The sequence below is a fragment of the Dioscorea cayenensis genome, chromosome 14 (assembly GCF_009730915.1).
Source record: "Dioscorea cayenensis subsp. rotundata cultivar TDr96_F1 chromosome 14, TDr96_F1_v2_PseudoChromosome.rev07_lg8_w22 25.fasta, whole genome shotgun sequence".
Classification (NCBI taxonomy): Eukaryota; Viridiplantae; Streptophyta; class Magnoliopsida; order Dioscoreales; family Dioscoreaceae; genus Dioscorea; species Dioscorea cayenensis.
The window spans coordinates 20,797,142-20,819,079 of NC_052484.1; the positions used below are offsets into that span (position 1 = coordinate 20,797,142).

Below are 21,938 nucleotides of genomic sequence, written 5' to 3' on the forward strand. Positions count from 1 at the left end.
CATAACAACATTATTTATAAAAGAACATATTGACCTTTTATTGATTGAGAGTTACTGTCGTCAAAATTTCTATTTACCAAAGTCAAAAGTCTAAATAATGTAATCATACATCTATTGATGTTAGATTGCTACTTTGAAACAAGCTTATTTATTGGCCCTAGTATGACAAAGTTGCCTTTATATATATATATATATATATATATCTATACATATATGACATCACTTCGATGTTATGCCCACCCTACCCACATAAGTTGTTATCGTTATATTCAAACACTGCCACTAATTAATATATTATATATATATTAGTTGTTGCAAATTAAAAAAAGAAAAAAAGGAAAAAAGAAAGAAGGACAAGGTTAAAGTCAAAATTGGGTTAAAATTAAGGATTAAAAAAAGATAACACTAATTACTAATTAGTTATCATGTTTCTTACGCAATGTACATTCTTCCACAGTTCCAATAATTACTTTGAATGTTAGCATTAAACAATTCCAACAAAAGCATAGGTTTGGCCAAATTAGCACGTCGCTTTGACTTTTATATGTATTTTATTTATCAACTTTAAAACAAGCATTCAGTCCACACGAACTGAACTCATTTCATTAAGAAGTAGGATTTCAATTGCATTTAATTATAATCATATATATATATATATACACTACATTTTAATTACAAGCTTTTTCACATATCATTTTCGGAGGACAGTATATTTCATACTATCCATTACATTGGTGAAAATATTGAATCACACTGTTACATTTATTATCGAAATTATTGTATTTGACCAATGTAGATAATCACTAAAGAAATATTTTTTATAATTATTAAATTAAAATTTAACAGCTGTGCATAAACATCGGTGGAATTTAGCTCTATAAATATTATTGAATACGGGAAAACATCATCTAAGTAAGTCCCTAGATTTGAAATCTAGGGACGTTTTTAATCTAGTCGGGTTGGATCGTCATCGTAGATGGTTGATTGATTATATAAATCAGTCTGACTCTTTTACGTTCGCGATCATCATGCTTGCAGCTGTAGAGACGCGGTTTCTACTTGTTCGTAATGATAAAGATGAGTCAGTTTTTCATCCAGATGGGCTACTTATGGACATCCCTAGATTTGAAATCTAGGGACGTCCCTAGATGATGGATTCTCATTGAATACTATGCATAATTACTATTTAAAAATGTTTTATAATAGTTGGATTGATATCCAATGGCTATGCACTGACTTCAAAGATGCCGGTTCTATATATATAAATATATATTTCTATAAAATTCACAAATTTAAGTTATTTAACTAGGTATTTTATATGTGAAAATCTCAAGCCCATAAATGGGCCCCCGGAAACCAAACTAGAAAGCAATTTTTAAGAATATGAAGGGGCTAGTCATAAAAAACCAGCGATTTAATTGGATCTATTAGCCCGCCATTGTCGGGCATCTCGGCCCATGTAGGCCCATTGCCAGGACTCCATCGTTCCCAAAAAACCAAATCCCTTCAAAGAGATCCATCGATCTCGATCGAGAGAGAGAGAGAAATGGGGAAGGAGCTCACGGATGAGCAGGTGTCATCGATGCGGGAGGCCTTCCACCTCTTCGACACCGACGGCGATGGCCGGATCGCCGTCTCCGAGCTCGGGATTCTCATGCGGTCTCTCGGCGGCAACCCCACGCAAGCCCAGCTGAAGGATATCGTCGCTTCCGAGAAGCTCTCTGGCTCTTTTGACTTCCCTCGTTTCCTTGACCTAATGCGTCGCCATTTTCGGCCTGAGCCCTTCGATCGCCAGCTCCGCGACGCCTTCAAGGTCCTTGACAAGGAGGGCACTGGGCTTGTTGCTGTCTCCGACCTCCGCCACGTTCTCACCAGCATTGGCGAGAAGCTCGAGCCTTCGGAGTTCGATGAGTGGATCCGTGAAGTGGATGTTTTGCCCGATGGGAATATCCGCTACGAGGATTTCATCGTCCGCATGGTCGCCAAATGAGACCGCACCCCTGGTCTTACTTCTGGTACGGTTGGTAGGTTTGGTTGTCGTTCAGATCTCATTGGTTTGATTGGCAATCTCTATCTTGTTTTTTTCTTGCAAGTGTTCTGATAATTTGATTTTGTGTTCTTAACTCTGAGATTTAATCGGATTTTTATGCTTTTTATATGCATTTCGTTTTTTTTAAAGAAAAGTTATAATCTTGCCACTGCTTGCTTTTATATGTTAAATTTTGGTAATTTGATTTATGTTTTAATGAATGAGTCACTTTGTTTTTGAATGGAAAAAGATTAATGAGTAAATGATAGTTATTATTATATTCTATAGTATCCAAACCCTTCTAATTGTAAATTTGTAATACATTGAATTAATTCACTTTTCTCTGCGTGTTCTCATGGTGCTTGAATGAATGAGAAGAGGCCAACTCATTTATTGCCCATGCTCTAGGAAATGAGTTTCTTTTGAGTTCTATTCAAAAGAATAGTTTATGTTCAAATTTGATATTGATGAATGGAAGTGTGCGTGCTCTAGGAAATAGCTTTCTTTTTTTAATCTTTGTGCATCATGCGCTAGGCTTGGATTGACCTTGTGTTGTGGATTCTTTAAGATATTTTTTTTGGGAATTAGATTATCTTTTGGAGCTGCTGCTTATGTTTTAGACTAGGCCCAACATCTCCACCTGCCAATAAATCAATATCAAGGCAGTGATCTGACTTTGTACTGGGAGTAGGACCCAGTTAATTGGTAGGATCAAACATGCTTGGGGATGACATTGTCTATTGCCATTGATTATTATGAAGGCCTTCTGCCCTAAAATTGTAGCTGGCACTGGAATTATGCCTGATATTTTTTTTCACTTGAGATTAGAAAAAGTTAACTCAAGCACTTTGGTTGCTTATTTTTCCAACCTTTATTTGTTGGTTGGAATGCATTATGTTGCCTTTGTCATTTAGTAAGGTTCTTCCTATTTCCTCACTAAATTGCTTCTCTTGTTAATGTGGTTCAGTTGCTGTTTGCACCTGTCTTTTGCTAGAAGTAAATTTCTCTTTTGATTGTCTCAGAATTCAGATTTCTCAAGCCCATAGGTTTTGTTTCTTAGTTATGCCTCATATGTGTATACTCATTTCCTTCTTGTGGGTAGTCTTGGTTGCTGTAATCATGTTCTACTGATTACTGTTAAATTTCTTTTATATTGTCGTTGTGAAGAGACCATAATACAATGCCATCAACCAAAATATGTTCTCACATTAGTTTTCTTACATTAATTGAGGCGTAGGGTGATTGCTGCATGATGTGAACTCCTGTCACTCAGATTGGTGAGATCGCTGTCCTGCTCTCGTGCTGTGCTGATACTCACTGTGTATAATTGGGCAAGGGGATAGCTTAGTTAAAAAAAAAATCAGGCCTCCTGGAAAGAACTTAAATTTCATTTGCAAGATAAATTAACTGCAAAATGCCTTCGCCGATTCTTTATTATATGTTTTACTTCTTCTATGGGGGCTCATTACTTAAATCAGTTTCCTTGCAAATGGGTATCTTAGTTGTTGAGAAGGTTGGCCAAATGCAGTATAGAAAGCGTACCCAATAATAAAGCTTACAAGTAAACTAGATATGAAGATGGTGACTACGGTTGCTGTTTCCATTTTCATGCAATTTTAAGATCACATCAAGATTCTTACCGCCTTCAACCTATAAAGATCAATCAAAACAAACGTTTTCTTACGTGGCAGATTTTGAAGCATATACGGTAGTTGCATTTGTGAAAAATTGTGCTGTTTTCCTTTCTATAGTTATTTATTTTTCGGTGAATGATGTGTTTAAGTATGTTTCTGCATCCATAATTAGAAAACCACCGAGTCCTTTGCTTTAATTTCACTGTTAGAAAATTCATTCTGTGTCCCTTTTATTTTCACAGAATAGAGGAAGAGTCGAAGTCCGTGGCATGCCAAGGGATTTATATGTGGTCGCTTCTGTTCTTTCAATCAAAATTCACTCATCTGCGTCCAATGCCTTTTATCAATTAATTTCGATTGTCTTTGCCAGTGTTAAGTTTGTTGATGTTGAAACACTGAACCTCAATTGCTTTTGTTGTACCTTGCTAGGATTTCTTGGTGTCAAGCAATGAACTGTCTTGTGTTTAGGCTTTAAAGTTTCTATTCTATACTTATTTGGATCTGCTCATTATTTCTTTAACATGATTTTAAATCTGTACAGTAGCATGAAAATTTTTCTGATTTGAAAACTATAAATTGGCAGCTTAAATATTGGTAGCTTCAAGCAATGATGTGAAATTTGAAAGGATTTTTTTTTTTCTTTGATTTTTTTTTTTTAAATGGATAAACCGCTTGAATTAAATAAACAAGTTTTTGCTGTAAAATTATAAAAACAAACCTCCTCAATAAATAATTTCAATTTCACAAGGTATTGTATTATAGCCCAGTGTTTCACTTTATCTGTTTATGAAAATCTCATGGATGCTAATTAGAAGAAACAAAAATGTTGCACATAAGGGTGTATCTGCACATGGATTTTCCATCAATTAACTGATGTAGAACTAATTCTGAATTCAATATAATAAACCAATAATGAACTAATCCAAAATATAATCACGCAAGATATCTGCTACCAACTTACCATAAAGATCAGTTCAATATCTGCAGTGAAAAATCATATATGTTAACTAAGATCGCACTGTCATCATTTGATGAATGTTTTCCTTTATGTTTTTTGTGGTTAATGCTTGATTATTGCTTTGTTGGAGGGTTAACCACAAGAGCAATGCTTTTTACTGTTGTGCTAGAACTGGATATCCTTGATTGGTCCATAAAGACTATATGATTTTATAGAAACGAAATCATCACTTTCCATCTGTTCTGATGGCCAATCCTCCCACTCAATGTGACAACTGGGCCATGCCAAACCAACGGGCTAGAACGCTACGCGTGTTGCTATCCGGGCCCATGCCATGCATGGCTTAAATCAAGCTCAAGCTGGATTGAGATTTGATGGCCCATGCACCGTGCTGGCATTGCTAGCTAGATTTTATTTATTTATTTATTTATTTTTATTAAGCTTTTTTAGTGCAGAAATTATGAAAATATCAATTATAACAACTAATTATTTTATTTTTAAATTAAATTACTGTTTTACACAAATAACAAAATTAACATATCTTAAGTAGTTTAGGACCAAAATAACCTGGGGGAATATCATTATATAATTTTAAAAAATAAAGTAATATATATTTTTTAGATTCAAAGACGAAAATCAATACATGACCAATATTGGCTGGATTTTAACCTCTGAGCTTCAAATTTCACAAATTACTGGTGTTCAATTTCATTTACTACACCGTGATTTCGGTTATTCTCGAGAATTCAAGGGGTAAATTGTAAAACAGCAGTTAATTAGCCTCTCGCCGACGGGCACCACCTGCTCGTCTTCTTCGCCTCTATCTCTCTTTCTCGTTCGTCGCTCGACGGGATTCGGAGAGCGAGAGAGAGATGAAACGCGCCTCCTTATCGCCCGGTGATTACGTCTATTTCAAGTCCAGGGTCCCTCTCCACAAGATCTCGGTATTGATCTCTAAATTTTGGCAGAAATTCTTCTGTTTTGATACCCTCTTTTTGCTTAATCATAGGATCGTGGGTCAATTCGTATGCTCAGATTGCAAGTTGTAGGGTTCTTGCTCAATTGAATTTTGGGTAGGAAATCTCCAGAGTATTTTTTTTTGTTTTTTTGTTTGTGTACATCTGAATTTGTTGAGTTCCTCGGGTCGTCATTTGTTCTTGTTATGTTATTTATCACGAAAAATCCATTTTTTTTAGCTCAATTTAAAGAAATGATGCATACTACAATATTGGGAGCGAGGATTTGCATTTATAGATCAAAGAGCGAAATTTGAGCTATTTGTTTCATTTGTATATAGACTGCCAATCTGTCTGATTGAACAGAATCAATTGCTAGCTTGAAGTCTTGTGCTATTTGTCAGATAGGAGTATAACTTTCGCTTTTAAGAGTCTGGCAAGATATGGGTAGGAAATATAGGATGGAAACTCTCTTTGGCAATTGGGGTTTGCCCTGGGCTTTCCTATGTATGTAATGGAATCTGTGATGCAATGTTGATTGGGTGCTTTCACAAGTAAATTCATGCTCTTTGCAGGTTGGTGCTAAGCAATGGAGATATTATGATTTTGGACCTAAGGATGTGCCTCCTCTTATCTGCATTCCGGGAATAGCAGGTACTGCTGATGTCTTCTACAAACAGATCATGTTCCTATCTATGAAGGTATCAGTTCCACTTCACATTATTGTTACTTTTTTTTTCTTCCAAATGCTATAAGATTTGTATTTGGAGAAACTATCATTTTTGATAATTATATTAAATTTGTGCTATTCCCCTCTAATTGGTTGGTGGCCCTGGGTATAAATTTATGCAATCATCCATGGGCTAGCAATTTAAGGAGGTCAAAATGGACTTATTACTCATTTTTGTAGAATCATATTAGTTGATCATAGAAGTTTGTGTGATGGTATTGTGTTCCAAAATGAAGCCTTCATACTTGTGGTGATGAAGAGAACAACCTGACTAAAAAAACATTGGAAACTAACCATGTTTATGCAAGAAAGCCAGACTTGGATCTTGGTGCTCATTTCAAGTGCAAAGTTAAAAAGTCTAGTTGCTCCAAGTTTTCCTCCTGGTTGTATATAATCTTTCTTAAAATTGTAGGAAATCCACACTGGTGCATATCTTTACTCTGTCTTTAGTTTGAAGTTAAAAGCTCAATTGAATAATCATTGAACTTATGTGTTGCATTAATTCCATTTTCTGTTGTTATATTTTCGACCTTTCCTATTTTTGATTAATTCAGATGTTTTTTTTTCAGGGTTATCGGGTGATTTCTATTGATATACCCTGTATCTGGAATCACCATGAGTGGATTCATGCATTTGAGAAGTTCTTAGATGCTATCAATGTTCATCATGTAAGCAAATCTATTTCATCGCTTATTGAAATCAAATTGATGTGTGCTACATTGATGAACAAAACTCACTTTCTGTGTTTTATTGTCCTTTTTTTAACATTGGTTATGCAAGTCGGATGATTTCAATATTTGATCAGTCCCATCCAATAACTTATGTTCATGGACTAGATAATTGAAACAAGTTGTGCAAGTAATTTAATATCTGATATTTGTTTGGTATGACATACTACAGTCTGTTTCATGTGGTTTTGTTAAGACTAGCCTATGAGATTCCCAACTTTTGTTTGTTATATAGAGTTAGCTTATGTTCATACACTACATCGAAGAAATAAATTGTGCAAAGTAATTTAATATCTGATGTTTGTTTTGTATGAGATAATAAAAACAGTATAATCCACATGGTTTTGTTACGATTAGCCTATGAGATTTGAATTTTTATTTATTAAACAGAGTAAGAATATGTGCTTATGCTAGTTGGTACAAGGAAATCGCATAACTCTTGACGTAGATTTTTATATGTACCATAAAGTTTTCTGTCAGTTATACGTCATTTTTATTTTTTGTTACTGCATATGAATACATTTTCTATGTCAAGCAGGTGCACCTCTATGGCACATCCCTTGGAGGATTCTTATCACAACTTTTTGCTCAACATCGCCCCCGGAGGGTCAAATCACTAGTTCTCTCCAATACGTTTTTGGATACACATAAGTTTTCAGCTGCTATGCCTTGGTCCTCTGTGTATGTTTTCCCATCTCAGGTCGTTACTTCAAAGGTAGAAATAACATGGCATGGGTAAAATAATTTTCTTCATGATGCTGGCCCTCCTTGCTTTGTTAATGAACTAGCAAAGTGCGGTCTACAGATTTGTTTTATCTGACCACTCAGAACCGAAGTCTCAGTTTATGCAGATATCTTTATTTTGTCTTACCAAGGGATTAAATCAGTGAATTCTTTATATTTTTTAAATAGCCAGAGCCATTATATGGACATGAATTCATGGTATTATGTTATTTTTGCTTCTTTGAGGAAGATACTTTAGTGATGTCATGTGTCAGTAAACATACTGTACTACTATTAGAGATGCTCATGTAGGAGTATTTATTCCATTTAGATCACCTACTCTTGACAGGCCATTCAAATACCTCATATGTGTTACTAGATCATGAAGACACAATCATGAATTCCACATCCTGGCACTGCTATTGGAAGGAAATCTGAATTTCAATGATTTAGATATGAAAGATGTGAGGGTTATGATTATTTTGATGAGCATGTGAATATTTACCACACAATGCACACAATAAACAAGTGGAAAGTGCAAGTTTCCTAGGCAGAGATATGCTGTACTTTTAAGTTCTTATCAAATCAGAAGTGTTTCTATCATAATGTTGCTATGGTCGACATGCTGTGTCTATCTAGAAGTGAGAGAGTGCATTGGTTTTGAAACTACCCAACCGTTCATCTTGAATATACTGATTGTTTATAATGCAACGTTTTTTTTTTGGTAACAGTGTCAGCTGGTCTCCTTCATTTCTTCTGAAGAGGTACATCTTAAGTGGAATTCATGATGGTCCTCATGAACCATTTATTGCTGACTCCGTGGATTTTGTCGTTGGTCAGGTACATAAAATAACTCTGGTTGTAAATTTTCTAGCAAAATATATCCTGTATATGTTTATAAAATAAATGGGTTTGATTGATGCTTTACTTCCTACTTCTATGTGTTGCTTGCTTAAGACTAGCTATTATATCATGGCTGGTGCTTCTGTGTTGCTAAGCTAAATTTACTTGTAAGCAACATGGATCTTAGTGTCAGATTAATGAGTTCATTCAGTTTTTTATTTAGTTTTAGCACTGTTTACGTTATAAAGCTATATGTGCGAACAGATAAATCTTGGAAGCAAATAGAAATGATCTATGACCCATGTATCTTTTATAAACCTTTTTCTTAAGCGCCCACCTTTTAAACTTCCAGGTAGAGACATTGTCAAGAGATGACTTAGCTTCAAGGTTAACGCTGAATGCAAATGCTGTTGCAGTTGGTGCCCTATTTCTGTCGGATTCTTTCATCACTATAATGGATGTAAGTTTTAGTGATCCTCTATGAACATTGTGATAATTTGTTTACCAACCGTGGTGTGATTTTCTTAACCCCTTAGTTATTATGCTCAATGAATAGATGATGCTCTCGATCAATCTAATCAATGAAAACTTTGTCACATCTTTTTTGTGATCTTCGAGCTACTAAATATACGCAATGCTATAAGGGGAGTTATTCACTGAACTTTTGATTGTTTTATCATACTGGAATAGTCTCTTACAATGTCTAACCGCTTGTAGACAAATGATTACTGTGCCATACCACAGCAATTGAAAGATCAAGTGAGTGAAAGATATTCAGGTGCAAGGCGAGCAATCCTAAAGACTGGGGGTGATTTCCCATTTCTTTCACGCCCAGACGAGGTTAACTTGCACCTTCAGGTAGAGGCTACACAATTACAGTGACAATGCTTCTATTTTTGTGTCTCACTTCCTAACATCTAGCTACAAAAATATGCTAGCTTCACCTAATGCGTGTAGGCGTTGAAGCGAAGCTGGACTTGGTGCAAAGCACATCAAAGGATGGCACCGCTGGGAGTTCATCCGGTGATGAAAAGAAAGGTGACAAGCGTTTTGATAATCCAGCAGATGACAACGGAAATACTGGGCATGATGGTACAAGTCATCAACCCGATGAATCTTCGGGGTCTGGTTCTTCGGCCTTTGATGAACACCTCTTGAGCAATGCAAAATTGCATGTATTCGTGGCACTGCATACTGTCCTTATTTCGATGCAGGCATCATCATCCATTATGCCTTTCATGCAGCAAAACTGTATCGCTATTAATGTACAGTAGATTGAATGTTTTTTGAAATTGGTTGAGGGCTTATTATATGCTGTAAAATATGGTAGTGTTTGTGGCTAAAGAATCAAATTGGCAGTGTATGAACTACAGATGATCTGGGATACGAATTGTTTAATTTAACAGTTATTTGATTGAATTTCTTTCCCATCAAGAGTGTGATCAAAATATAAAAGCAATTGTTCATACACTTTCTCATACAGAATCTGCCACAACCGGGGTCTTAGGAATGGGGGGGTATTGGATTTATCATTGTGGACTCACATGCTCAAGTTCTTTGTGCAGGCAATTGTTCGGTTAATTCGGATACTAGATTTGATCTTGAATCCAAAGCTCTTACTACTGCTCTAAAGACTATAAGAGAAATGGAGGGAAGATGCACTGCTATTTAAATTAGTTCAAAAGATTTTTGGGATGTTCTTCATGGTTTTGTTGATCCGTTTCATTGGATGCATTCAAATTGCTTCAGGGAAACCAAGCAAGAACTCATTCTGATTCATAGTCCCAAAATCCATTTGACTCAACACTCTTGGAACAAAGTGGCTGTTTCCTTGGCTGGGAAAGACATAAGAGCTGCAAGGTTATCACTGTTTCATCAAGGCATGGAAAGACTTCATTGACTCATGAAGATGATCACTCAGACGAGAAGTTTTTTTTTTTTATTGAAACTTTGTGTGTTATTTTTTGTCTTTCTGTTCCCGTTGTTGTTTGCTTGTTTGTCTGCTTTGCTTTTGTTTATGTTTAGGGTGTAAAATAGTATTTTATTTTTAATAAATAACTACTATATAGCTCTTTTCCAAATATATATATATATACTCTCTCCGTTTTTTTAGTTGTCGCTTTTTTTTTTTTACTTATCACATTAGAAAATTTGTACAGTATTAAATAATTTTTTTTTCTAAATTTACTTTTTAATTTAATGTATTTGTATAATTTTTAATAAATCAAAATTAACTAAACATTAAATTATATTCTCTACTAGTGAGGTTTTAAATAAGCGTAGTTTTGAAAAGTAATAGATTTTTTTATAAAATATAAGTAATTAACTAATTTTAATCAATTATTTATTTATTTATTATAAATTAGTTAAATGTGATAACTAAAGAGGAACATAGAGAGTGTATAAAAGCATTAGAGGTGCTTTTGTACAATTAGTTATTTATTTTGGGTTTATATGTAAATATGAATCTCGTGACGTGGATTAAATCAAAACCATCCAATGATGGACGGTCGTGATTTCATCATCCAGATCCAAGGGTATTTTCGGTATTCTAAGGAAGTTACAAAAACCCTAGCTATCGCCTTACTTCCCCTTCATCCCTTCTTTGTGCTCCCCGGAGAGAGTTGAAGCCCCGCCGCCACCTTGCCTTAGCGCAATCTCCGGCAACTGTAGCCATGGGTCGCATGCATAGTCGCGGGTGAGCTCTCTTCTCCCTCTATCTCCCTTTCTATTGCCTTTGATTTCTTTGCTTCGATCCCTTTTTTCTCAAATTCATCGACTTCGAAGCGCAGGAAGGGCATCTCTTCATCGGCGTTGCCCTACAAGAGGACCCCGCCAAGTTGGTTGAAGATTTCTGCACAAGATGTGAGTTCCGGTGCTTTCTCTTTGTCTATGCTCTTAGATCCCTAATGTCGATTTCGTCCTCAATCGCAGGTCGACGAGAACATCTGCAAGTTCGCTAAGAAGGGGTTGACACCGTCCCAGATCGGTGTTATCCTTCGTGATTCTCACGGTATCGCGCAGGTCAAGTCTGTCACCGGAAGCAAGATTCTTCGGATCCTCAAGGCTCATGGTGCTCCCATTTTTTTTTTTTCTTTCTCAAAAATGGGTTTTTTTTTTCGAATTTATGGTGTTTATGTTGTTTTCCTGTGGATGGATTAGGGCTTGCACCGGAGATCCCGGAGGACCTTTACCACCTGATAAAGAAGGCGGTGGCTATTAGGAAGCATCTGGAGAGGAACAGGAAGGACAAGGATTCGAAGTTCAGGCTCATCCTCGTGGAGAGCAGGATCCACCGCCTTGCCCGCTACTACAAGAGGACCAAGAAGCTTCCTCCAGTCTGGAAATAGTGAGTGACTCTCAATCTTCTTTTGTTGATTTACTTTATCTATTATCTATTGCATGCTTTGATTCTGGTGTGAACTATTTGTTAGATGGCGGATTGTTAGTTTTGTTGTATTTTTCTTATTATAAATGGCTTTCCACGATGTTGCTTCTAACTGTTCTGGAATGGATTAATTTTCATTGACTGATTATATTTCATGATGTGCTAATTATTAGTAGAGCATCTTGTAGAAACTTGGCACTAAATCAAATTTTGAATTTTTCATATGTTATTATTTCGGATAAATTCCAACTGGCATCATCACTATTGTTAATATATGGGGAGTGTATTAGATTAGGTTATAAGTCCTAAATAATTTCTATTATCGATAATACAACTTGTGTGTTGGATTGAGTTATAAGTCCTGAATAATTTCTAATACTGATAATATGGCTGGTGTGTTGGATTAGGTTGCAAGTCCTGACTAGTTTCTGGTACTCATAAGGAGGCAGTGTATTAGAATAGGGTTTTGGGCACATGCATTGTGACATGTCTTCACTTTTTATTGTTAGACTTTTTAGAGCATAAAAAATATTTGTGAAATTTGGTTTTATCACTATATGCAACACTCCTTCATGACTGGCCAAAAAAGAAAACAAAAAAAAAAAAACAATTTAACATATTTGAAACAACTGATCACTTCTGAAGGAGATGAGATTCTTATGTGATGCAATTAGGAATCTGCTGCTTGTGGAGTAAAACTATTCATGGAAACATTTTAGGCTTGAACGTGTTCAGTCTGAGCATATCTACAAACCAGCATTGCCTTACAGTCAACTTGGGCATTGGTGTTGGGTTGCCCTAGTAATAACTCTTGAAATGTTTTGGATGTTTTAGTGAATGTTGCAAATATTTTCATGTGGTTGCAAATGCCATTTTCTTATATTAATTCTTGACATAACCGACTGGTCAACTTTATAATGACAATTATGATTTTGCAATAATATTGTACATCTGTAGCCCAACTCATTATTTTGTCATTTTGTGGCAATGTGCTCTTCGTTTTTTCTATGGAGAAGCCGAACTAAATTAAATAACACTATCTGAATACTTGTTTGTTACTAAAAAACAAAGGATTGAAATATCATGCAAAAGCACGCATGGCTGGTCTTGGATGCAATAAGCCTGAGTGTTTCAACTGTTCTTTTATGTTTATACAGGAAAGGCTGTCTTCTGTTGGTTGTAATCATTTTCTCATTTTATGGTAGATTATGTTGTTTAGTGTAGATATCTTTGCATCCTTAGGCATCATATGCATTTTTTTCCATTGCATGTGTGAATGGTTATATAGTATATTTTACTCTGTACAATGCTTATATGAGAGTCATTAGGACCTGGAATAAGCTTCTTGTTTGATATTTTTGTTGGAAAGCTATAATATATTGACTGCTGATTATTAGTGCTTCTCATGAATATATTCACATTTCTTCATGCTTCAGCTTATGAATTATTCGTTATTTCGACAACTGTTTGGAGTTAACGAACATTTTATTTCTTTTTGCTTTTTCACAGTGAATCGACCACTGCAAGCACTCTCGTGGCCTAGACTTTCATTTCTGGAGCTCGTTTTTCTGGTGGTTTTCCCCAATGGTAGCTGCAAGATCTTGAGATGCAACATCTTTTGGTAGAGCTTAGGAGCTTGTGTTTATTTAATCTTCCGGAACAATCAAAAAGAGACATCTTTGATGTTTTGAACCGAATCTTTGTTTTCTGCTTTTATCCCAGATAGTTATAATAGTGATTTTGTGTGTTTGAACTAATTTCCAACTACTGGTGGTGTAATGCGAGCTCTTCTCTCTTTCATTTTTTAATAACTAAACGAACTTATATTTTTATTTTATTTTAATTTCTTCATGATTTAGCCATGCTATTTGTGTATAACATGGATCTGATTGATAATTATAAAAATTTTGGGACAGCATTTTAGAATTTCTGTAAAGCATAGTCAGGTGTAGATTAGATGTATTCTCTTCTCTCATTTTTGTACAGTAATGTTTTTTCTTAAGCAGTGGATAAACCTTCAAAATATATTCAAATTTTAAGCACAGATGAGAGAGTTGGGGGTATAGCTACTATATGGAAGAATCCATGATCATCATAAAGTCATTGGTCTATAGTTACTTTGTCTGGTTGGTGTTCTTGTGCGCTCCCTCTTTTTAAAGTTCAGATTTCTGTTGACAGATTTAAGTTTGATAAATTTTAATAAAATTCATAATGGGAAATGAGACATTACTTGAATGTCCAATTATTTGAATTAGAACTTCTCATATGTTACTAAGATTTTCAGTGTATATCTCTTCCCTTTTTAATTCACTTGATTAACAAATTCCTCTAATTTTGATTAAATTTGTCAACATAATTTATTATATATTTTTTTTATTATTATAAAAGTGATAAACGCCGCCTCACAATGGAGTGTCAGTGGACAGATAGAGGTGTATTAGTTATGGTGGTTTAATGACTCTTTAGAAATTTATGAACTCGGTCATACGTTACATAGGACAATTACATTTTTACCATGTGCACGCCCAAAAAATTTTTCAAGAATCAAATTAAGTTAATAAATCCCTCTGTCCTGTAACTCTGGAGGAGAGAGAAATGACATTCTCTCACAGAGGACCCATGGACAATGAATAAACATTACCATTATAATATTTATATAGAATCTACCATATATGCATTCGTTAACATATGTGTTTTTTTTTTATAAAACATGTTTTAATAAATATGGAATCATGGATAAATCATAATATCTAATTTTAAATGTTTGAGTTGGGGAAAATATAAATTCTCAATCTTTGATTGAAAGGGAATGAGATATTAACTTTTGGATTTGCGCCGCTTCCACTCAAACACACAGAAACACACACAGAGAGAGAGAGAGAGAGGGGCTATGGTGATGGGTTTGCAACTCTTCTCGGAGCGCGCCGAGGACGGCACAGGGCAGCCCCGGCTAGACGCTGACGCCGGTGAGGAGCTGATGCATGTCCAACCAGGTGTTTCCATCGCCCTTGGCTCTCATCCTCCGGAGTCCCCTGGAAACCTCTACATCACTTCTCGGTAATATCTCTTCTCTAATGATGCTTTGCTACTGTTATCTTCTTAATTCGATTCGCATACGCAGGAGGGTTGTTTGGCTGAGCGATGCGGAGAAGGACAAGGGTTATGCGGTTGATTTCCTCTCGGTGTCCCTTCACGCGGTGTCTACGGATCCGGAGGCTTACCCTTTGCCTTGCATCTATGCGCAAGTACTGTTTTTTTTATCTGCCTTTACTTTGTTTTGTTTTAATTCATTCTTGGGTTTTAGGGTTTTTGCCTTATTTGCTTCGATTTGATTAATTCATATGTAAAATTATGAATTTGCTTTCATTTTAAGCTGCCTTTTCTTGTTATTTTTATTATCGTGTTTGTGTCTGTGATGGTTTGTTGTTGATACCCTTTTAGCCATTAAGTACATGTTATGGTATCATTAGTAGTTCAGTTGAATACAGTAGAAAAGCATGGCTTGACGAATGTGTTAGTAGAGTCAGAAAGCTGGGATTGGGAGCTGAATTTTCCTTATATATGCAACAAAGTTTCTGGATAGACAGTTCTTTTGGTTCTTTGAGGACTCTTGATTTAACAAAATGAGAAAGAAAAATTTATCAGTTGCATGTATTGTTATCTTCTTCTTTATCATGCATTTTTTGTTATGTATTAGTGATTATCGATTCTTATTTTTTTGGTAGAGGAATCGGGGGAACCAACTCACAAAAGAGTCCATTAAACAAACTCTCTCAAGCTCCTCTTAGGAACTCATACATTTTCTCATATGTAACGGAATAGTTAAGTCTTCTGTGTCCTTCAGTTTCTTGAGAGAGGTGTGGGAGTATTAGTTATACGATAGGAAGATGAGATTTGGATGTTTTATTGTTAACTTATTTAGGGTGCTTGACAATGCCCCTTGCGTGTTACCCACAAGTGCACGGGTTTGTCGAGTAATAAATTCTCAGGTGAGTGGGGTATCGTATCCACAGGGAGTAGGGAGTAAAAATACTTAAATTGCTACTTAACCAAGTGAAAATGAACAATGATTGTGTTGATAAGGTGTGGTGTAAACAAGAGTAAAAGAAATAAGAAAAAGAAGCACAAGTAGGTGAGAGATAAGGCAATCGATAGAAGTGGGGTACTTGGATATTGTTCCGCCTAAGATAATTGTTTTAAGTGCAAAGCCAACTATTATACTTCCTAACTAATGCATTAATGAGTCGTGGAGATCCTAAGATACATGGTCCCAAATCTAAGGTCAACTATGACTAACTCTACACCAAGTCCGGTGGAGAAATCGGTCAATCTCAACACATCGCACTGTGTACAGTTGCAAGACGCTCTAGGGATTCCAAGTGATAAACCCTATTCCTATGTGTAGACCTAACCCTTTGGTCCAGGTGGAAGGTCCCTAGTCACAATTAAGCCCTAGGTGCTAAAATCACTTCAACGCTTCACTCCGTTGCTTTTGCAACTAAGCCCCAGCGGAAGGTCATCCCCTTAGCCTGTTCACTCTACTATAACTGCAAATAACTCTTGGAACGTAGAGGTAGAGTAAATCAAATCAAAGGGGAAAGGGGACGCTCCGCTACCTCTCGACTCACCCACTCAACCCTCTCCAATCTAGCTTTGTCTAACCCTCATGGCGTGTCACCCATCCACAAAGGTTACCAATATAGACTCTCAACCTTAGTGTCACTCCAAGGGAGAAATCATTCAACAAGCATTCAAGATTGGAACTCAATTAAAACATCAATAAAGGAAAACATAATAAAAGGTTTAATGAAACAAATACATCCTAGGGTTCACAAATCCAAGTACCCACTAGGGGGTTTAACTCTCCATGAAGCTAGATACAATCAACAATGAAATCGAATGTAAAAACAAGTAATACATAGAAAAACCCCCTCGGTAGTCGTGTTGATGGTCTTTTGGAGAGGTCTCGTCTCTTCCAAAGGTTCCCTTGTCCGGCCTATGGCACATCTTGCCGGATCGATGTCCACGAAAACTCCCCTAATAACCTTCTTCCAAGTGGAGCGCGATGTCGAAATCGTAGAACCTCTCCAAAACCCTAGCCGCCGCCCTCTTGAAAGTTGGGGAAAAGATGGAGAAAAGAATATTGAAATCGGGCTAAAAAACGGCTTTAAATAGGTTGGAATCGGGCATCCACACGGGCCTGTAGATGTTCCACACGCCCCTGTGGAATTTTCACACTCCCGTGTGGATTCTCTGGAATTCTGATTTTCGGCCGGTTGTAAACAGTAACTGCTACAGTAAATTACTACAGTGATTTACTACGTTACTTGTTACAGTTCCCCCCGCCAAAAACACTCCCGAATCCACTTTTCATCGAGGAAACATAAATGGGCACACGTTTATGCCGTAGATTGCGTCGTTTCTTCAATAAACGGGTTCATTGGTGAAGATCTTGCTATCATTGCACAAGTTGGGATACGCAAATGTGACTGTCTTCGTGCCCCTCCAACTCATTGTAATGGCTTGAATACATGGAGGTTGACACACATTCACGTATCTTAGAGCCCCATTTGTGTCTTCACGTTTGTTGCTTCCAAGATTCCACCAAATAGTCCGTTCACGATCTACTTTTGGCTTCTTTTCTTAATACTTAGCTTCATAACCCTACATGCGCAAAAGAACACAAAAACACATGTATTAGCGCTTAAACCTGATAAAAGTCATGCTCATTGTAAGGAAAGAATACTTCGCATTCTTAACACACAAGCACTTATCAGTGCTGCACATAGGTAGATTGATATACGAGAGTATTTTATTATTCCAGAATCTGAACCTTCTACTTCTCATATTTTCCTTTTTTTTTCTGCAGTAAAACATCTTAATTTGTTTGTGTTTTAATGATTATACAGCCTTGCATTTAGTTTAAATACCTTACAATGAGTGTATATCAGTGACAGATTCAGTCCATATTAGTACCATTCAATCTTTTCCTTTTCTAACCATGCAATTTTCAGTCATCATATCTTTATGCTTTTAATAGCATTGAAGTCTTTACTCCTGATGTTTCATTGTCAAGGTTGAGACGGGATGTGATGAGGATGAAGAGTCTGGGGGTTCAGATTCAGAACAACAAGAGGATTTCGATCTGTCAAAGATAACTGAAATGAGGCTTGTGCCATCTGATCCAAGCCAATGTATCCAATAACAAAAAGTTAAATTTTCCTATTAAATTTTAATTGCTTGATTCGTTATTTCTTACCGTATATTTTTATGAAATGGTTGCTTTTTTTTTTGAGCTAGATTATCATTATTTACTAATTTCTATGTCCTATACCTGCCATCAGCCAGAATACCCATTTGTGTAAATGTTTTGTTTATTCATCAATGCATATATCTTTTGAATGACCAAACATGACCTCTTTCTGACGGTATGTAAAAGTTGATTGTTTCATCCATGAACTTGTTGTGACAGTTATTGCATATGTTATAAATATCAAATTGTCATTAGTGTTCATTGGTTCATTACGCAGACCTTGCTTTTTGTATAACATCTCAGGGAGAGCAAGTGCTCTTATTTTGTTGAAACTAGATAGATATTCTGATTCTCAGTTATTTTTTCAAACAGCCAAATTAATGCCTTATAGTTTGCATTATTTTATTGTGGATCCTTGACTCTTTGTTGTTAGTGGATGCCCTCTTTGAAATTTTCTGCAGATGTGCTGAACTAAATCCTGATATACATGAAGGTGAGTAGCGTGAAAATATGCCAATGCTATTGTCAATTAAGCTATTAATTATATGCTTCTATTCTTTTTGTGCTTGATTCAGATGGAGAGGAGGAGAATGAATGGTTTTATGGCGATGAAGATATAGCTGATGATGGTACTATTACCACAAATTCTTTAACTGAATTGATTGTTTTCTCTGTTGTTTCCTTAGCATTAATCAACATCTTTGTTTACTTCTAGGTGCAGAGGAGAATCCCGAGTGGCACTTTTCAGAGAACCTGGCTAACCCTATTGGGTTTGCCAATGGAGATCATGACCTAGCTCATTCAGTTTTACAGGTATATTGTGGTGAATATTCCTATATGTGTATGAGTTATAAAGTAAGATTAATAAATCCCTCTAGATTCTGGCCGTGCTGAAGTACAGACTTTTGTAGATGCTCCTTAAGCTTAGTGATTTTGTAGCTTCCCTCTTTTGGATATACCTTGTCACATGAAAGCTTAAATAAAATGAAGAAGGGCTGCAGAATTCTTCTGCCTGTTTGAAAATAGATATTGTCCTTGCCATGGCTTTGCTTAATGGTTGTTGCATGTCATGCTAAATCCACTGAAGTTTGGTTCATATGAATTTTTTACATCATGTGTTCTTGACTTGGTGGGTAAACCTCTAGCTTCAGCCTGATGTTGTATTACTAGTTGAGTACTTTGGATTCCATGAACTACCCTATTCGGATGAGACCAATTTGCAATAATCCCGGACCTACATTTCAGAATATGAAATTGTTGAATTAATTTGGAGTTTGACTTTACTAACGTAACAGATCTGGATCATAGGAATTCTAAAATTTACATTTTGTGGTTGTTTGCATCAGTATGTTCACTGGTCAATTTAGCAAAACTTATTTCCTTCATGTAAGATTCTGATTTATAAGTTTTTCATTTAAAATTTCAAAGAATTCTGGCAATTCATCAATGGCACAACATTGGTGAAGGTTTTTGTAAATTGCTTTTTCTTGACAATCACTGTGCTAATTCAAGTTACATTTCATATTCTTGTTTTGAATTGACTACTCAATGATGATGAGTTAACCAGAATTCTGAAACTTTATGAGAATAATCAAAGAGCAACATTGAATCAATTGTTAGTCAACTTAATATGGGTATACGAGAGCAATGGTTGGATTGATACTGCAAACTAGCATTGTGTTGCTCACAAATCCCTTCTAATTTCACTTTTATTTTTGCAGCTCCAAATCAATGATCAACGGTTTGATGATGCCGAAGAAATGGAACAGGAGCCTCGTCATGAACACCAGTGAAAAGAAAAAACCTACTGTATCTTGCAAAATCACCTTCTTTGTCTCTTTAAGTGCAGTGCACCGTGTATAAGTTATACCTCGTTAGCTACTGTGCCGCAGTTTTGACTTGTTTCTTTGCGGAAAAATTGTCTGTGCTGCAACTTAATGCACTTCACATTCAGTCACTTGCGAGCATGAGTTTTGTGGCAGCATCTGATTCAAGCCCAGATTTTAGTATGTCTCAGGACTGATGAACTTCGTCGGAAGGAAGGAGTTAGTAAGTTTTTCATTGTTGTGCTACAGAACTTAGTGACGATTTTCTGGTATAAACATGACAAACGTTCAGATTGGTCTTTATGGAAATATTCTGTCTGCTCAGATAAGAGGGTTTGATTGATCATCTGATGGAGTTTGATTTAAATTGTTTGCTTATTGTGGATGAATATCCTCTTGATGATGAGTATTGTAGCATGTAGACACTCGTAATTATCAATCTGTTTATTCATGGAGTTTGATTTTTTTATCATATTAACCTATGACTAGTTTACCTCAAATTAAACTTTACTGTTATCTGTGTTCACTCGTTTGTTCAGCATTTGAGCCTGGAGAGCGACTGGGCCGAGTCAATTCATTCAACCTCGATTGTAATAACGGGAGGCAAATAAGAAAAATTGATAAAATGTCCAATGCGCACACACACACAACAACATAAAATAAAACAAATCTATGATTTACCAGAGCACAAAATTACATCCGTGTTACCACAATCAATAATCATTTATAATATATCTATATATCTATCAATAGTAATATTTAATTAATTAATTAATTTCTATTAAAAAATTCCTATACCAAATAACTCATTTTGATTGGTTAACTATGAATAATACAATGTCAACACTGGGTTGTTCCATGACCAAACATGGATAATTTGAGGGGATAGTAACACTAAGAGATGAGTAAAGGAGGGAGCGGAGCCTTTGCACAATCATCAGCTGAAACAACAGGCTGATCAGGCGCCGCAGGCCAAAACAAAGAGCTACCAAAGATCAAGAACCCAAACATCAAGGATTTTCCGTGCGTGGCGAGACAAGGTTCATTTCCCTTCAGCGGTTCTCCACGAGAAACAAGTGCCTTTCTCAAGTTCTCCCAAGTCCCAGTTCCTTTTCTTTGTCGGCCTCTCTGCCCCCCTTGCCATGGCAAGTGGGGGAGATCCCCCACCTTCTTTCCTGATAGGGAAAACCTGGGCGGATATTGCTGCAACGGCTCTGAAGAGATATGCTTCATCCCCGTTGGTTGAAGGGCCGGTCCTGAACAAACTGAAAGCGAGTACTTCAGAGTTTATCCGGATGGACCGTGATACTGTGTCGAGGGCGAGCTTACGCTTCCAGACCTCTCTCTACGGAAAGTTTTTCGGAAAAGCTCCTCCGTTTGAGCAAGTCAAGGAAATCCTCAGCTCCAAATGGAAAGATCTAGGCGCTGTTCAAATATCAGACCTACCAAACGGCTACTTGTTGATCCGTTGTGAGAACCAGGACTCCATGCAACGCCTGATGTTTGAGGGTCCTTGGGCGGTGAACGACATCGTATTGCAGCTAGCTCCGTGGCAACCTTTTTTCGAGCCGGCCTTCACCAAGCTCTCCACAGCGGCAATTTGGATCCAGTTACACAACCTACCCATCGAGTTCTGGGATGGGGAGTCTTTGGAGACGGTAACTGCTTTGTTTGGTCGATTACTTAAAATTGACGAGTTTACTTCATCGTTATCCAGGTCTAAATATGCAAGGATTTGCGTTGAAATCGACCTCGCTAAACCTCTGAAACAAGGTTTTTGGATAGGAGACGAGGACCATCGGGTTTTTGTGGTCGTGCTTTACGAACGTCTCCCAACGTTCTGCTATAAGTGTGGCATCGTAGGTCATGG

General features: G+C 36.5%; 4 protein-coding genes across 6 annotated transcripts; all 4 read left to right on the forward strand.

The window, feature by feature from the left end:
- Window positions 1-1,445: 1,445 nt before the first annotated feature.
- Window positions 1,446-20,414, forward strand: LOC120275713 (chloride conductance regulatory protein ICln). Of its 2 annotated transcripts, XM_039282393.1 has the most exons (8): window positions 1,446-1,544; window positions 14,857-15,046; window positions 15,111-15,234; window positions 18,066-18,183; window positions 18,676-18,735; window positions 18,818-18,871; window positions 18,958-19,055; window positions 19,964-20,414. In XM_039282393.1, exons 2-8 carry the CDS (start codon window positions 14,880-14,882, stop codon window positions 20,033-20,035), a joined length of 693 nt encoding a protein of 230 aa, XP_039138327.1. In that variant the 5' UTR covers window positions 1,446-1,544; window positions 14,857-14,879; the 3' UTR covers window positions 20,036-20,414. The 2 variants fall into 2 exon arrangements, with proteins under 2 accessions (XP_039138327.1, XP_039138325.1); XM_039282391.1 differs by lacking the exon at window positions 1,446-1,544 and having other exon boundaries at window positions 14,858-15,046; window positions 18,964-19,055.
- On the forward strand, window positions 1,516-4,165 carry LOC120275715 (probable calcium-binding protein CML7). Of its 2 annotated transcripts, none has more exons than XM_039282396.1 (2): window positions 1,516-2,024; window positions 3,906-4,165. In XM_039282396.1, the coding sequence occupies exon 1, from the start codon at window positions 1,547-1,549 to the stop codon at window positions 1,988-1,990; it is 444 nt and encodes a 147-aa protein (XP_039138330.1). In that variant the 5' UTR covers window positions 1,516-1,546; the 3' UTR covers window positions 1,991-2,024; window positions 3,906-4,165. The 2 variants fall into 2 exon arrangements, with proteins under 2 accessions (XP_039138330.1, XP_039138329.1); XM_039282395.1 differs by having other exon boundaries at window positions 1,516-2,015.
- Window positions 5,347-10,029, forward strand: LOC120275712 (maspardin-like). The gene is made up of 8 exons (XM_039282390.1): window positions 5,347-5,565; window positions 6,153-6,278; window positions 6,877-6,975; window positions 7,574-7,716; window positions 8,490-8,598; window positions 8,954-9,061; window positions 9,319-9,459; window positions 9,540-10,029. The coding sequence occupies exons 1-8, from the start codon at window positions 5,494-5,496 to the stop codon at window positions 9,873-9,875; spliced, it is 1,134 nt and encodes a 377-aa protein (XP_039138324.1). The 5' UTR covers window positions 5,347-5,493; the 3' UTR covers window positions 9,876-10,029.
- On the forward strand, window positions 11,173-13,805 carry LOC120275714 (40S ribosomal protein S13). Its single transcript, XM_039282394.1, has 5 exons — window positions 11,173-11,299; window positions 11,394-11,466; window positions 11,536-11,674; window positions 11,764-11,950; window positions 13,499-13,805. The coding sequence occupies exons 1-5, from the start codon at window positions 11,277-11,279 to the stop codon at window positions 13,530-13,532; spliced, it is 456 nt and encodes a 151-aa protein (XP_039138328.1). The 5' UTR covers window positions 11,173-11,276; the 3' UTR covers window positions 13,533-13,805.
- Window positions 20,415-21,938: the final 1,524 nt, after the last annotated feature.

Excerpts from the sequence above, each read along its gene's own strand:
- LOC120275715 (XM_039282396.1), top strand. The coding sequence starts at position 1,547 with ATGGGGAAGGAGCTCACGGATGAGCAGGTGTCATCGATGCGGGAGGCC.
- LOC120275712 (XM_039282390.1), top strand. The coding sequence starts at position 5,494 with ATGAAACGCGCCTCCTTATCGCCCGGTGATTACGTCTATTTCAAGTCC. Across the intron at positions 6,279-6,876 it reads TCATGTTCCTATCTATGAAG|GGTTATCGGGTGATTTCTAT; the intron begins GTATCAGTTCCA and ends TTTTTTTTTCAG. Across the intron at positions 7,717-8,489 it reads GCTATGCCTTGGTCCTCTGT|TGTCAGCTGGTCTCCTTCAT; the intron begins GTATGTTTTCCC and ends TTTTGGTAACAG.
- LOC120275714 (XM_039282394.1), top strand. The coding sequence starts at position 11,277 with ATGGGTCGCATGCATAGTCGCGG. Across the intron at positions 11,300-11,393 it reads GGTCGCATGCATAGTCGCGG|GAAGGGCATCTCTTCATCGG; the intron begins GTGAGCTCTCTT and ends TTCGAAGCGCAG. Across the intron at positions 11,675-11,763 it reads TCGGATCCTCAAGGCTCATG|GGCTTGCACCGGAGATCCCG; the intron begins GTGCTCCCATTT and ends TGGATGGATTAG.
- LOC120275713 (XM_039282393.1), top strand. The coding sequence starts at position 14,880 with ATGGTGATGGGTTTGCAACTCTTCTCGGAGCGCGCCGAGGACGGCACA. Across the intron at positions 15,047-15,110 it reads AACCTCTACATCACTTCTCG|GAGGGTTGTTTGGCTGAGCG; the intron begins GTAATATCTCTT and ends TCGCATACGCAG. Across the intron at positions 18,736-18,817 it reads AAATCCTGATATACATGAAG|ATGGAGAGGAGGAGAATGAA; the intron begins GTGAGTAGCGTG and ends TGCTTGATTCAG.